This window comes from Dipteris shenzhenensis, chromosome 15, assembly GCF_047967505.1.
Source record: "Dipteris shenzhenensis isolate YYH24624 ecotype China chromosome 15, Dip_SZ_1.0, whole genome shotgun sequence".
Taxonomy (NCBI): Eukaryota; Viridiplantae; Streptophyta; class Polypodiopsida; order Gleicheniales; family Dipteridaceae; genus Dipteris; species Dipteris shenzhenensis.
The window spans coordinates 32,031,446-32,046,111 of NC_141610.1; the positions used below are offsets into that span (position 1 = coordinate 32,031,446).

The following is a 14,666-nucleotide window of genomic DNA, read 5'->3' on the forward strand; positions in this document are numbered from 1 at the left end:
CTTGCCCAATCCACAAGGAAGAAGCCTGCAACAATCACCACTTACATCCAACATTAGAGGCAAGCACTAGTTTCTAGAAAGATAGTAGAAACAACATGAAATAGTGCTGTAAATGAGATAAACTTGACAATACAGACTCCCTTCGTGACTTGACCCTTTTGCAGATGAAGTCCTTGATGCCTCTGAAGCTCCCTTGGGTGAGGAGAGTGTGGAAATGGGACTGGAATGAGAACAGCTCAGAAAAAACAGCCTGTAGGCTAGAGAGAGAGAGCTTTTATGAAGAGATAGCTGTAGAGAGAGTGCCAATGCTGTCCCCAAGGGAATGGATGTAAGAGAGGAGCTGCTGCTGTTCCAGAGGTGCAGAGAAAGGCATATTTATGCAAGGGGAAGGGGCTGGAACAGTAGAGAGAGAAATTTTGCAGTAGAGAGAGAAAGACTGCAGCAGGAGAGAGAAAGGGGCTGTGGCTGCTCCAAGCTAGGAGAAGGAGAGAGGATGCTGCTGCTGTTCCAAAAGAGCTGAGAGGGGGCAGATTTTTGGAGAGGAGGGGCAGGAGCTGTAGAGAGAGAGTATGCTACTGTAGAGAGAGAAAGTGCTGTTGAGGTGAGAGAATGGCCTGGGGAGAAGCTGGCTGCACCCAAGGAGCTGGAGAGGTTCTGCTGCATCAACCAAAAAGAGGGAGAAGATTTTCTTCATGTAGGTAATGAAGGGGAGAGGCCTTCTTTTATAGGCTCAGCCCCCCCCCCCCCCGCCCCAGAGTGGAAGGTGGACACTCGTCCCAGATTTTTGGTGGGCTGCAGTCCCAAAGAGGACAACCCACAACCTGCCCCAAATCTACCAGATTTGGGGCCAGACACTTGGCCTGCATGCCCTGCCATGCATGCTGCCACATGTGTGGGACAGGTGGACTGACCTGCCAGCTTAGATTCCATGTGGCAATCTGCCACGTGCCACTCCCAAAAACCCTAAAATTTCAAAGTTGTCAAAATTCAATTTTGATCGCACTCACAGGTTCCTAACAGCTTGGACTATCTACTAATGTACTCTAAGGTCATAATTGAGCCATACTAAGCTCATTTGTTTGTCGTCTTATCTTGTATCTCCATTACTCTTGGCATGCTGCCAAGCCCACACCCAAAGCTCAAGGAACATTCTCTTGAATGGTTCCTAGGTTAGTATGCAATATGTGCATTTGATTGGTCCCATGTTTGGGTACTCAGGTGGGGTGTGGTTTCCAGATGTCCCTCTTAAAGAGAGGCCATCACTCTTGTGGGTCACTAATGCCCATAACCCCAAGCAAGGGGGTCCACCCTCAAATGCTAGACCTAGTCCCCATTGACCATAACTGAACAGTAGGAAAACATTTTATTTCTTAATAAGCATACTATTGAAAAACAAAAAGAAATATTACCACGCAAGTGGATACATGTTGTTGAAGAAATATTACCCTCTAGGCCCCCATGGGCTGCCTCCTAGCCCCCGCGTAATCACTCTAGGCCCCCGTGGGCTGCCTGCTAGCCTCCATGTGGGCCCCCTGCTGCTGCGCAGCTGGTAGCAGGCCGTCGGGCCACCAGAAGTTGCTACGCCACACCCACCATCGGCTGCGCCACCCCTGCCACCTGTTGCGCCACCCCTGCCATCTGCTACGCCACCCCCGCCATCTATCGCACCACCCCAATGCAAGCCACAAAGACCCACACATGCCGCACAGGCTACTAGCCCCCCGTACCTAGTGTCCTAGCTCAGGTGGGCTGTGTTGCCATCTCAGGGCTGCTCCAGGCCGGCCAACAGGTCAAGGGGCTGCCACCAATCCCTGCCTAGCCAGAACGAGGGCTCTGACCAGGACAAGGGAGCTGTTCACAGCCCTCATGCCTCAACTCCAGCCCTATACCTCTGCTCCAACCGACTCCTGACCTGAGAAAAAATCAAGAAAGATTTGCTATGGGCAGCCCTTAGGTGGTGGGCAGTCCAACCAAGAAGGGCCTGCAAAAAAGAGCAGAAATTTCAGTAAAATCAGAGGAAAAAAAGAGGCCATGGAAAGCTCACCCGATCAGAAAACCAAAGGGGACAAAGACAGGAAATACAACATAATTTGGACCAAAGGGCAGAAAGTAGAGGATGGGAATGTCAAAGCATGTCTATCCACTATCAAAGAGGTATGTAAGCTACGAGATGCTGAAATTGAATGCTTACAAAAGAAATTGGAAGAATACAAGAAGGATGAGTTTTCAAACATACGTGCTCAAATGAATGACGACATGAAGGGATGGCAAGAAGAGATGCAGGCAAAATGGGCAAAACAAATTGGGAAAATGCAGATGGATATGATGCGAGATATGGACGTGAAAAACAGTCTTCTTACATCCAAGATAGAGAGCTTGGAAGCTCATGCGATTAGTCTTCAAGACGAGACTGTAAAATTGAAGGCAAATACACGAGGAGATGAAGGGGAGCTTCAGCCATCCCTACACGAGGAGTTGAACATAATTAGGGAACAAATGAAGCAGCTCAAAGGGGCAAAGGGGACTTCAGAAGAAGGATGCAAGATCATAGATCAACTGAAATCTGAGAATGAAAAACTCAGAAAAGACTTGGGATTCTTGCAAGACACTATGAAGGGTAAACATGCTGAATTCACCCAGAAAATCAAGAAAGGAGAGGCTGCAATCTTGGAATGGAGCGATGTGGTCAAGAAAGGTATTGCTGTCCCCAAGAAAGAGTTCATTTCAGATGCTCTAGAGGAGGATAAAAGGAGAAACAGTAAAGCCCTAAATGTCTTAGCCCGAGGCCTCACAGTAGGAGATACTCCTATCGCAGATGCAAATGCTTTGTTCACCAAGATGTGTGTGAACCTAACATGTGAGACAGCTTGGAGAGTTGGCAAGCCCGATGCACCCACAAGGCCACTTGTGATGAAGCTCCGAAGAGCCATGGATAGGAAGACCCTCATGAGCACAAGGATGACCTTGAAAGGAACCCAGATCTACCTAGACGACGATGACCTCACCCTCCTACAGCAAGAACACCGGAGGGAAGGTATGGTACACGTCATGGCAGCGAGAGAAGCAGGGAAATGGGATGCATACAGAGATGATAGGGTGATCATCCGAGAGAGACGAGATGAGGATCGGGGGGAGAAGGAAGAAAAGGAAGAGAAAGAAGAGGGTGAATTATGACGGCCAAAGGGACACAAAGTGGACTGAGAATTGCAGTGTGGAATTGCAATGGCACAGTCTGGTCTGATCCAGGTGGTTTCTCGGAGACATACACTGACAGAGACATGGTCTTCTATACTGAGACACATGAGAGCCCCGAGAGAGGACTGCCCACTGTGATAGGATATACATGGGAGTCATCTCATAGGAAGGAGACGAGAAGAGACACTGGTGTGCGAGGTTCGGGGGGAGTGGCTATCCTCTTTAGATCACACATGAGACCTCTCATATCAGTGGCACTGAGAGAGAAGCATGCGCGACACATGTGGATACGAGTCCAGCTACCAGACCACGACCAATTCTCATAGCAGTGTGTTACTCCCCCCAGATACTTCAGCCTATGCACGTGAGGTCACCACAGAAGGGCACAGCCTGTATGAGTCGATTCAAGATGATATCACTGAATTCTCCAGGTAGGGGGACATCCTCCTTCTTGGTGACTTCAATGCACACACAAGGAATAGGCAGGTGGGCCTACTGGACTTTACATCGGATTCCCTCATAGTACCAGAACTAGATGCAACTAAGCTCGGGATAGTGAGACACTTTGCAGATGCACCACAAGTGAAAGAGTATGGACGAGATCTACTTGAGCTAGGGGCTGTTCATGATTTGATCATTTACATTGGTCTACAGAGACGGCCATCATCCGGTGGTCTTGCAAGTAGTAGGGCTGGAAGTCCCTTCGCCAGGTTGCTCACATAGATGGGGTCCAAGGCACAATCAAAGTCAACTTGTACATGAGTGGGAGACCCTCCTTGTGACTGGCATAGTGGTAGAGATACAAAAGGCTAAGTACGAGTGATCAGCACTGAGTGGGGGAGGGGGCACAATAAAGTCGTATATCCGTGAGGTAAAGGCCAAGGGACCCAATAGGTAGTCCACTGTGCTTGTCCCTCCGCCATGTGGGAAACAAGTGGATGTTGTAGACCTTGCCCACGCCTCAAACACCCTTGCCACAGTAGTCATGGACGCACCCATCAGGTCTTTCCCCACGACTCCATCTGCACGTGCCTCACTAGGAAAGATGCCACAGAATCCTTGGTATGATGATGAGTGCAGAGAGATGAGAGCTCACCTCACACGTGAGCGAGCCCTTGGCCACTTGACATAACCCGAGGCACATCGAATCTCACGCGACGACTAACACATCGTTGTAAGCGGCGGGCCTTCCTCACCCACAGAATGGATGATGTGATCAGTTCATTTCGAGGGGGGGATCGCACCATTGGTAGGGGGCTTCTATCGGAGGGGAAGTCACCTATACCCATCACAGACCCAAGTGTTTGGCACACTTATGCATGCTCTCTCTATGATGTCCCGATGTAGGCACCACCTAATATGTCAACTATGCCCAGGCCCACCACTTGCCACTTGTTCACTGCACAGAATGTGCGGGCTGCACTCAGCCAGCTTCATAACCAGAGAGCACAGAATCATGAGAGGCTACGGACTGAGCATTTCGATCATGGACAGGAGGCTCCGGTACTAGCACAGATGTTCAACCACACCATATGTCACGGCTTCCCACCCTCATGGAGCACCACCACCGTAGTATTGATACACAAGGCAAGTGACCCCATGGATACTGGGAACTATCGCACTCTCATGATTGGCCACACGACGCTAGCCAAGATCTATGGATCAATACTGGAGAGGGAGATCAGCAGCCATACAAAGGCACATGGGAAGCGTGCTCTAGGGCAGGTAGGTTTCCGGAGACAGCACTCCACTCTAGACCACATCTTCACCCTGAGGACTATCATTGAGAAGGCAAGGTCGAGACGCCAGAAAGTCTACGCTTGTTTTGTAGACTTTTGGAAGGCCTTCGACACTGTCCCGCGATCCCACATGATCAGGAGACTACAGGATATGCCGATTCCAGAGGTTCTAATCTGGGGAGTGGTAAGCCTATACGAGTCCGTCAAAGGAGAGTTTGTCCCCCATGAGGCCTATCAGACTGGGTTGAGAGCACAATCAGAGTAAAGCAAGGATGCCCTCTCTCACCGACTCTCTTCGGGCTCTACATTGATGAGATTACATCTTTCATAGACCGTCTAGGAGGCGAGGGAGCACCACTAGTAGACTTGATGATACAGATTCTACTATATGCAGATGACATAGTCCTCCTGTCATCTTCGGCAGAGGGACTACATAGACATCTAGATGCCCTAGAGGTGTTCTACAGAGAGAGAGATCTGATAGTTAACCTTGGGAAGACCAAGGTCATGATCTTCAACACCTCTTACACAGTGCTTCACCAACATAGCTTTACATACCAGAGTCAGCCAATGGAGATTGTGCAATCCTATACATACTTGGGTGGTTTTCACAGGATGATGACCCACGCCAAAGCGCGAATCACACGAGGGCATGGTGCTTTGGCCCGACTAGAGCGATAGTGCTTCCAGGCGCACTTCCAGGATCCACTGACGAAGTGTTGGCTTTTCGACACTCTAGTGAGGCCGATTGCCATGTATGTAGCACCTTTTTGGGGGTGTGATATTTCAGTAGCAAAATGGAGGAGATTTGAGCGGCTACATGTGATTATGGGCTCTAGGATGATTCGGAGTAAGCCCTCAGTCCCCCATCAGATAGTACATGCCATGACCCCTCTCCAAGTTCATGCCATTTTTCAGACAGTGAATTTCCTCCATAGAAATTGGGACCAACCTCGTGAGAGACTTCCAAGGCTGGCACTAGAGTCCTCCATACGATTGGCAGAGAGTGGTGTAGGTACAACATGGTTTGCATGCATCACCGCATGGTTTGCCAATCATCATAGCATTCAGATGGATCAGCATTCATGGTTTGCCAGTCACAGCATTCAAATGGACCAGTTGATCCCACGGGATGAGATTAACCGCATCATACGGTTAGATCTCCTCTAGCTCCACACATCTTGCACTTGGGGGGGGAAACAGGAGTTCCCCACCAAGACTCAGCTCTACTATGACCACTTTCTAAGAGTATCGGAGGATGGGCTCATCATTAGACCTCAGTATCGTGAGGACATAGAAGTCTCACGCACTAAGGATTGCCATTGGACAGCAGATGCGGGTCTCATCCCATTAGCTGAGGATCGAGACAAGGAGAGCTACACGCATACCCAGAGAGCAGCGGACTTGCACGTTGTGCACAATGGGGGCGGTCGAGATAGAGGAGCACTTTCTCTGTGTCTGCCCAGCCTACTATGAGATCTGAGGGCGCTACCACTGCCTTTTTCAAGAGGGGTACGACTTTGGCCCACTCTCACGACTGGTCCACTTCCAGGACCAGGTCTGTATTGGGCTCTACTTGATGGAGATGTGACGACACAGGGAGACACTACTACGACATCAGAGAGCAACAGGATGGGACCACCACACCACAGGGTACTAAGGTAGACCAAGCGCAGAGACAAGTCACGGAATTCTATGCATTTGACTTAACCCCGAGGCACTCTGGGATAGAGGAAGAGGAGCTAGCCAACATAACAGATATATGGATCGGTGGAGAGAACCGACACAACACTGCTAGGCGAGGGACACAGAGACCGTACATGGCACAACAGGCTACTAGAGCACACACGATCGAGATTCAAACTATTTCAGCTCTCCTTAGGGGAGACTGACCCAAGCAAGGCGTCACCCTTGACATAGCCCATCGGATCTAGAAATCGAGGAGACCACGCCCTCCACCACCACAAGAGACATCCCGATAAATGCAGATACGTGAGCTCTTTGCATCTCATCAGAGAGCCACCATGGAGCTTGGATACGTGGAGCCGGTTCATGCACTTGGGACTCTAGCTCTGAGCACTTGATATTTTCATGCCACCCTCATGCTATTTTGCTATTTTGTACTAGTATAGCATTTTAGTACTCAGCAAGGGCCTTAGTGAGCCCTTTGCCCCGGCCCACGGTGGTCTGTATGAGTTACTTGATTCCATACTTTGTCCCATAGGCCCGCGAGGCCTCCTGCCGGACGTTAATATTTTCTTTTTTCTCTCATAGATGTGAGGAGCTTCCCCACTTATAACAAAGGTAAATATCATCAACAATCAAATTATTTGACACTTTTAAATCAAACGCTCATATTGTATCTAGATTCCAGCTCTACACTATAGATAATGAAAGCCTGCAATTGAGCAGAAAACCCCTCTTTTTGATACCTTTAGGCCCCATGTAAACAAAACGATAGTCTGAGCAGCAACCATCTTTCTCTGCCTCACTTTCATCAGCTAAATGTAGCTTGTAGCACTCCAAATAGAAGTTTAACCAATCATCCCTAAAAAACTCGGGGGTAGTATATGAACAATATTCAGGGTAGTCCTGCAAAATTAAGGCATATTGTATGTTTATAAGGTGATTGTCACCCGGTATTCCTTCACACTTTAAACTAATATAAGCTAAACAGTTGTCATCAACAGTCTCAAACAAAGTAACAACAAAAAACGATAAATGCAAGATCTTCATAGGAAAAGCTTGTGCATGTAAAGCATACCATATGCAACATAAGCATATCATAGCCTGTTAATTATCCTAGGCTGCATATCATAGACTATTGACACCTGTTCTGATTTCAAGAAGCTAGCACTGATCATAAATCTCATTGCTTAGGACATACAAACTCTATCAAGAGTCCTTGAAATTGTCAAAGTTAAACTTGTGGAAAACAAAGCTTAGCCTTATACTATATCTAAATTGAGGTTGTGTCATCGACGTTATGGCATAAGAAAAGTGTGTTACTGCATGGAAAAAGGATGCATATTATAAATGGATGGGCAGACTCATGCAATGTCGGTTCCACATTTACATGTACATACTCAAGGTTGGGATCCTTCAAATCCTCCGCCACGTGCTGCCAAGGTTGCCTTGAAAATTCAGATAGAATGCCCTTTTCATGCTCACAGCATGACCCTTGTGGGAGGTGGAGGTTGGAATTGTTACATGGCAATTGGCAAGGTTCAAGGTAAAGGCTATTTTCTCTTGGTTCACTAGCCGTAAAAGGTAGAGATTAACTAGGTCTTGTTATTTGTGAAGAGGGGAATATGTTTACATCAGGTTAGAAATTTGTCTGAAATTCAGCTTTCAAATCCTCTGGGTAATTAGAGCAGGCATGATATGAACGGGTCATGAAAATCAATCCACCAGATGTGGGAATTCTAACTGATAAGCAAGATTTCCAATCCTTCTCACCATTTTGAAGGACCATAATACTTGAGAGCAAGTGAATGTTGTTATTGCACTTGAGTGCAATATATCTAGCCTTGTGTAACCTCAAGTATACCCAAAAACCTTCCTGAGACTCCACTGTCCTTCTCTTTTTATCTGCATATTCTTTCATTCTAGCTTGTGCCTGGGACATATGATCCTTAGCCAGCTGTAGGATAGCTTCCATTCTTTCCAGTTCGTCCCTCCTAACACTTTGGTTGGCAATAAGCTGATTCCAAAATGTGGAACACAGTCTAACATTCCAGACGTAAACCACCTCAAAATGTAACATGCCAATAGAGGTATGCTTAGTCGAATTGTTGCAAAACTCAGCAATGCACAACCATCTGCTGTCCGAAGTCTTCTGGTTCTTTAAAAAAAAACGTCTGAGACTGTCATGGGCATCCACAGCCAATGGCATGGCTGGCCAGCCACCCAGGCAGCCACACAAGAAGCCCTGTTGACAGATTTGCCATGCAGACAGCAATTACAAGCTGCCACATCAGCACAAGTTAGCCTAAAGGTTGTATGTGAGGCAATTAACTTGTAGTCTGTGCTGTATTCCAAATGTGATGTGCAATTAAACTTAATCAGTTCTGTTCGCATACACCATCTTGATAAGAATTGCTTCAAAAGTCTTATACGTGAGTACAACAACCATTGCACCTGTGGTGCAGCTGCACTATACATCATCGTAAACTTACTAGAATGCAAACACTTTGTTCAAAAAATGAGTGCCTTGGTCACTCACAAACTCGATGGGACATCCAATCAATAAATAATACTATCAAATAACCAGGCCAAGCTCAGAGCTAGGTTGTCTCAGGGTGCCTTCCCTTCGACCCCTTAGTACGATGATCTATTGCTACAATAATATGTTTGTTTCGAGCTGATTGGGTAACCTTCCTGATTGACCATGACATCGAGTCCACCTCTTTGGAAAGCCTCCAACGTCAACTAGTTGCAACAACATATGATTAAGCAAAAGATATCTACTCTGTGGCAGGCACTGTATTGCTTGCAGTATTTAGGGGCATCTTGGAGCAAACTTATCCATCATAGGCTTTCTTGCATCACTTTCTAAGCTGTCAACTCAGTTCCAAAATGGCTTCTGGCCACACATTGGTGGGCTTCTTTCAAAACCAGGTTCTCTTAGGCCAAATATCCATTCCACAAGATGCCAACAACTCCTTGGTGATATGTTTGATCTGCAATAAAAGCGTAAGCCAAACTCTGAGTGCTCTCTATCTCCACTTGTCTCGGAATATTTTCTCAAGAAAAGGAATCAATTAACTCGTTTGATACTCCTAACTTGATTGTAACATTGGCAGGTAAGATCAGCAACCAGCTCCCCTGACCTAATGATCCACATAGAAGAGAGAAGGATTTTCGAGCAAATAATGCCCTACTTTTTATGCCTTGTACACCATACGAAGTGGGTGCTCCTATAGTTGCACTAGGGTAGCACAAGCTCTAGCAAGCATAGAAAATTGGAAAATCCACCTTCCCTTCCAGTTGGATTAAGGTTGCTCCTATGGCAAATCTACATACATCAACATGAACATGGAAAATCAAATCCCATCTCAACTACCTCAAGATAAGAGACCGTACCACTTATCCTTCAATTCTTAGAAACCTTGGTCTCTATTACATGCACCCCTACACTTGGGTGCAAGGTGACAATTGGATTCATCGACAAAGTGCAAATAATTCCTATTATAGGATATTTTGTCATATGATGTGACCCCATTGTGAGCACTTGTCCAAGGACAGTCAGGCACGAGCTACATAGGTCAATCTCTCAGTGTTAGGTCAAGTCAGAAGTCAAGTCCTTTGTGAAGAACCAGACTTCTCGCGAATGCAAATGTGTGCAATGCATGCAGAATTTGAATGCCAATTGGCCCTCCAATGGGGAACAGCGCCCTCGTGAGAGTACTTGTTTCAGTTTCGACCTACATGCAAGGTGTGTGCAAGATGGCAGATGAATGCAAATGTCCTATTATAGGATATTTTGTTGTATGCTGTGAACCCATTGTGAGCCCTTGTCCAGGGACAGTCAAGCACGAGCTACATAGGTCAGTCTCTCAGTGTTAGGTCAAGTCAGAAGTCAAGTCCTTTGTGAAGAGCTAGACTTCTCGCGAATGCAAATGTGTGCAATGCATGTAGAATTTGAATGCCAATTGGCCCTCCAATGGGGAAGAGCGCCCTCGTGAAAACGATGGAAGAGGATACAATCGTGCAGACGGAAGCCAGGGAGCTGAAGTATACAAGAGACGGAAAAACTCACTGAAAGCAATGGTAATTGATTGATTGTCGATGGGCCTCTTATGTAAGAGGGCTTCAATACATTGCAAGAAGTGCAAGAAGGGCGAGTCTGTTAGGACTCACCCATTTGCTAGCTAAGGGAAGTGGCAGCTAACTAATGGGATCTACGAGGATCTCAATTGATACAACAATCCCTCCCTCAATTGAGAGTCGATGGAGTAGCTGTGAGACCAATGCCAGTACGCAGGAATTCAAAATGTGGTTTGGCGAGTGGTTTGGTAAATAAATCCGCGAGCATGTTCTCTGTGGGGCAGTACTGTAGGTGCAGGGCTCCAAATTGGATGAGGTCGCGTATATAGGTCCACATGCTTGCTGCGTTTGTGGTGGCAGCCGTTCTTGGTGAGGGAGATGCAGCCTTGGTTGTCGTTGTAGAGAATACTAGAACTGAATTGACTACGGAGCTCCTTGGACAGTGTTTGGAGCCAAACATGTTCTTTTGCAACGTGACAAACAGAGATATACTCTGCTTCTGTGGAAGAAAGAGCGATGGATTTCTGTTTAGTGCAAGACCAAGAGATTGGACCCCCTGCAAGGAGATATACGAACCCACTAGTTGAGCGTCGATCATCCAAGTCCTCGGCCCAATCAAAGTCCGCATATCCGAAGAGATGTGGAGTTTGGTGCAAGTATGTGATGCCGAAGGATGAAGTCCCTTTGAGGTACCTGAGTACGTGCTTAGCAGCAACCCAATGTTCGAGGCTGGGGTTGATCATGAATTGTGCAAGCTTGGTGACGGCAGTGGAGATGTCAGGTCGTGTACATACCATGGCGTACATTAGGGAGCCGACTAAGCTTCTGTAAGGAATGGTGTCCATGTTGTGACGTTCGTCAGCATTGGAAGGAGACATAGCGGTGGAGAGGTGTACATTAGGATCCATTGGTGTGCTGAGGGGGACGCAATCACTCATGTTGTACTTGCGTAACATCTAATGAATGTACCGTTGCTGATGGAGCCAGGTTTTGCCACATTGTCGATCACGATGAACTTCAATGCCCAAGCAATAATGGAGGTCACCAGAATCCGTCATGGAGAATTCATTTTGCAGATCCTGTTTGAATGTCTCAAGGCGTTGCAGATCACTGCAAAGAACGATGAGGTCATCGACATAGAGTGCAACAGCGAGGAAGAATGCAGAGGCAGTCCAAAAATAAAGGCTGGGATCACTGTAGCAGCACTGGAAGCCCCGTTGAAGGAAATAGGAATCGATTTTGAGGTACCAAGACCGCGATGCTTGCTTGAGGCCATACAGGGCTTTGCGAAGTTTGCAGACTATGCCAGCGGGATGGGCGTAACTAGGGGTGGTTGAAGATAAATGTCTTCATCAAGATCACCATGGAGGAAAGCCGTTTGGACGTCAAGCTGGTGGATGTGGAGGTGATGGATGGTACCCCAAGCAAGGAGAAGTCAGATAAAGGAGATTCGAACAACGGGAGCGAACGTGTCGATGTAATCGATGCCTTGCTATTGAGTAGAGCCACGGGCAACGAGTCGTGCTTTGAAACGGGAGATTGTTCCGTCAGGGTGATATTTGATTTTAAAGACCCATTTGCAACTAATGGGTGTGCGACCGGGCAGTAAGGGGATGTCATGTGCACGGATTGGTATCTGACATGTATTGGGTACACAAGACTAGCTCAAGTAGCCTGGGGAGGCTTAGAGCCAGGCAGGCTTGATTCTCAGGTTGAGTGGCAAGGGTACGAACTAGTTAGAGGTCTTTGCTATTTTTGGCTTTCCAGCCCAAATTTGGATGCAGCTTTCCCCAGCCTATTTCGCGCCCAAGCCAGTCCCTCGAGACTGTCATTTGCTGCGCACCTCCATCCTCACTCCAGCCATCAATACCCACTCCCTACTCTCATCCTGAAGGTTGCCCGCGGCCTGCCATCCCGTCCTTGCTCTCTGCTTTTATTCTGAAACTCGCTCCTACTTCTTTCCTGCAGCAACGCCTACAACTAACGAACTGCTCCCAAGCTCTTCCCCTTACTGACGACCTTTCTCATGGCCTCTCTTCCACTCCACCTTGCTACTTGCGAATTCACCCCTTCTCTCTGTCTTTCCTTCCTTCTTTCCCCATCTAACCGTCACCCTTAACCATGATAAACATGAATTTCGAAATTAGGGCATACCTGAGGAAAAAAATCGTCCAATATTCTTGGAACATAAGTTCCTACCTCAGGAGTTGGCTCTGATACAAACTGACGCGTCTCCAGCACTCCTGAAACCTCTGATCTGCAAGCAAACACAAGAACACACCAACGTGAGGAAACTGAGCAAGCTGCTCACGACCCAACCATGACATCTACAAGATGTGATCCCGAATCAAGAGATGTTCCCTCCGAGCCATGAGCTGAGCTACTGGCACGAACTCCCAACCAGATCCTAACCAGCCTGGTGTCCCATACCACCAGGTGGTGCTGTGAAGCCTGGGATCTACTGTTGGGCCTTGGGCTACGCTTTGATGCAAGCGCGCGTCCGCGACTCAATCCAAGATGACCTAGCACCTGGGAACGAAACTTGCTCCCATCGGCTCCCTGAGAACTGAACCTCTGGGCCCCTTATATAGACTCGGGCCCCCAAGCGCCAAAAATAGCGAAGACCTCTAACTAGTTCGTACCCTTGCCACTCAACCCGAGAATCAAGCCTGCCTAGCTCTAAGCCTCCCCAGGCTACCTAAGCTAGTCTTGTGTACCCAGTACACGTCGGATACCAATCCGTGCACATGACACGGGACCACATCCCATGTGTGGTTCCGTTGGATGGAAAGGAGTTCTGCGCCCAGAGCAACTTCCCATTGTGCCCAGTGAGTTGAGGCTTGGGCCTCACGGAGGCTGGTTGGTTCAATCGTGTCTGGGGAACCAGCAAGGTAGGCAGTCTCATCGAACCGGATCGGTGGATTGCAGGTGCGTATTGATCGACGAACCAGGGGGGGGCAAGGCATCGAGTGGGGAGGAAGAGCAAAAAAGAGATGCGGGGGGTAAGTCGAGGTAAACGTGTAGGGGGAGATCGGAGGAGACGCTGATTTTGCCAAATGTTGGAGGTGTGGGTAGTGCACGTGGAGGTGACATCGGCATGGGTGCTTTTCCAGGGCATTGGTGGAACTCAAGGTCAGAAGGGGGCGCATCTGTGGGGGTAGGAGGAAGTGTAGAGGAGGTAGGTGTAGAGTCGGGTGTCAGAGAGACAAGTGGCGGAGAGGGGGCAGTAATAGGATAGTGCACATAATTGGGGGTAGAAGATTCAGGGAGGGGATCTGTGGGTGACGCTGTGGAAGGGGGTGTGTCGTGTTCTAAGAATAGAACATTGCGAGAGAATTGAATTTTGTGATTGGTTGGGTGGTAGATCTTGTAGCTGCGGCCATTAGACGCGTAGCCAACGAAAATGCCTTCTTGGCCACAGGGGTCTAGTTTGCCTCGTTGCTCCTTCGGCACGTGTACAAAGACTTTACACCCGAAGACACGGAGGTGATGTGGCTTGCGACCATGCATCAACTCATAGGGGGTCGTTAAGTCAATGGGAGTGGTCGGGATTCTGTTGATGAGGTAGACTGCTGTGGAGGCCGCCTCGGCCCAAAGAAAGAGGGGGAGTCGTTCGGGATGGAGCATGGATCGTGTCATGTCAAGGATGATGCGATTCTTGCATTTAGAGAAGGCGGGATTCCGCTCAGGGGTGTGGGTGATGGTGAACTCTCTTTTGATCCCGGCGATGTGGCAGAATTCAGTGAATGCGGTGCTTCGGTATTCACCGCCATTGTCTGAGCGTAGTCGTTTGATGCGGTGCCCGGTTTGATTCTCAAGCAGTGATTTAAATTCTTTGAATTTTGCAAGGACTTCACTTTTGTGTGTGAGGAAGAAAACGATGACAAAACGTGTGTAATCATCGATGAACGTTACAAAGTACCTGGACCTGCCGAGAGAGTTGAGCTGCATGGGGCCGCATAC

At 48.0% G+C, this 14,666-nt stretch overlaps 1 protein-coding gene across 2 annotated transcripts in view; it reads right to left on the bottom strand.

The window, feature by feature from the left end:
- LOC147893697 (arginine-specific demethylase JMJ20-like) overlaps nt 1–14,666 on the bottom strand; it is a 46,324-nt gene that overhangs the window by 6,727 nt on the left and 24,931 nt on the right. For both annotated transcript variants that reach the window (XM_087386079.1, XM_087386080.1), the window contains exon 3: nt 7,367–7,526. In XM_087386079.1, coding sequence (XP_087242205.1) covers nt 7,367–7,526 — 160 coding nt within the window. The remainder of the gene's footprint in view (nt 1–7,366; nt 7,527–14,666) is intronic.